Source organism: Malurus melanocephalus, unplaced genomic scaffold (assembly GCF_030028575.1).
Source record: "Malurus melanocephalus ecotype Western Australia unplaced genomic scaffold, MMel_1.1 scaffold_1064, whole genome shotgun sequence".
Taxonomy (NCBI): domain Eukaryota; kingdom Metazoa; phylum Chordata; class Aves; order Passeriformes; family Maluridae; genus Malurus; species Malurus melanocephalus.
In genome coordinates this window covers 100,651-102,348 of record NW_026624296.1, presented here as the reverse complement: position 1 = coordinate 102,348, position 1,698 = coordinate 100,651, and the positions used below count along the sequence as shown (strand labels likewise).

At 53.2% G+C, this 1,698-nt stretch overlaps 1 protein-coding gene across 1 annotated transcript; it reads right to left on the bottom strand.

Annotated features, from left to right (window-relative positions):
• Positions 1-6: 6 nt before the first annotated feature.
• Positions 7-1,253, bottom strand: CIMIP3 (ciliary microtubule inner protein 3). Its single transcript, XM_057386822.1, has one exon. It carries the CDS (start codon positions 1,244-1,246, stop codon positions 935-937), a length of 312 nt encoding a protein of 103 aa, XP_057242805.1. The 5' UTR covers positions 1,247-1,253; the 3' UTR covers positions 7-934.
• Between the last annotated feature and the right edge of the window lie 445 nt (positions 1,254-1,698).

The following is a 1,698-nucleotide window of genomic DNA, read 5'->3' as shown; positions in this document are numbered from 1 at the left end:
AGACAAATATAGCAACGTAATTGATCTGAATGGCGAAGGTTTAAGGGCTTTAATTACAGACGGAGGAGGGGAAGGGGCCTCTCCCCCCAGCCCAGGGGTCCCGTGTTCAGTCTGGCTGAGCATTTTCTAATTGAGCATTTTCTAATTGAGCATTTTCTAATTGAGCATTTTCTCCCCAGGATTGTCCCACACTCTGCTCATCCCAGGAGTGTGTCCTGGCTGCTGCCTCACAAACTCAGCTCACACCGGCGCCGTTAAATGCAGCTTCAATTTTCACTTGCTATGGATTACCATGGAAAAATTCCCAATTAAATACAACCAAACCCAATGTTGCTCTCACACAGCATTCTGAGGAGGACTCAGGGATCAAATACCCCCGAAAGCATCATGGGCAGATCTTCAGCTGGAAAGGGATGGGTGTGACTGCTCTCTCTCCAGAGAGAGTTTATCCATAACCCACAGTTTGTGTCTGACACCYGCAGTTATCTAACAAGGGAAAGAGCCCAGAATTGCTCCTGCACYGAGGTAAATTAGGAATAACTCTGCTAAAAAAAGCATCATTACACAATCGTAGGACACTTATGAAAAAGGCATTAAGCTGAGGAACACTAATTGGATGTGCTAATTCTGTGCTCACCACCGGCTCCCTGTTGAGCAAGGTGAACCTCCAGCGATGCCCTGAGCTCCAGCCCAGCCTGAGCTGAGCCTAGATGGGCTGGGCTGGGTGCCACTCACTCAGTGCCCTGTGCTGTGACACTCCTGAATGGCAGGACAAGCTGAGCCGGGTTTTTGGAGCAAAATCCTCTGTGCATATTTGTGTGGGGAGCAGTGGCACAGCCTCCCCATCCAGCCCACGTGCTCAGCGCTGCTGGGACACTGAAGGGACACCAACTGCTGCTCTCAGGGTTTTATTGCCCGGCCTGGGCTGCTCTGCTCACGGTTTCCTGCGGTACAGAGAYCTCCACTTGGCCACGTTGGCACTGTCCACGTCCATGCGCTGGCGGCGGTGCTGGGTGCTCTCCTGGAACTGGAACCCGCAGGACGGCTTCTGCAGGGTGGTGAAGGGGGCCAGAGTGTTGGGGAACTCGGGCCGGTAGAAAACAAACTCAAAAGAGCTGAGGGGACGGCCCCYGGGGTGGACAACCACGGGTATGAAGCGAGAGGCCAGAGGGCGAGCGGGGGGCCGGAGGTTCCTGGGCATGGGCGGAGTGTTGGACACCTCKGGAATGGATTTGTCCTGCTCCATTGCCTTGGGCTCCTGTGGCCTTTGCCAGGGGCTGCTGCTCTTTCAGCCACCTGTGGAGCAAAAGAGCCAGACCAATGGGTAAAAATTGTCCCCACCCTTCGCCATGGCCACCAGGAGAGCTTTTGAGGGCAGGGAGGGCAGTGGGAGAGCTCAGGGGTCAGGGCTTTGCACATCCTCTGAGCTGGTGATGCTCAAAGAGAAAGGGAGCTGAAACTCAAAAGATGTTCTGGAAATATGGAAGTGACTTTAAACAAGTGCTGAGAGAATACAAATGATGAGACACAAAGGACTTGATTGTCTCTTGACCCTCAGTCACAACAGTGAGAAATGGCAGCAACATACACTTCCCATAAAGCCAGACCCTGCCTTGAAAATGCTTCCACAATTCTGACCCAACAGGACACAGCAGTGATGGCAGAACCTGGCACTGTCCTTCAGAGCATCAGGGGGTG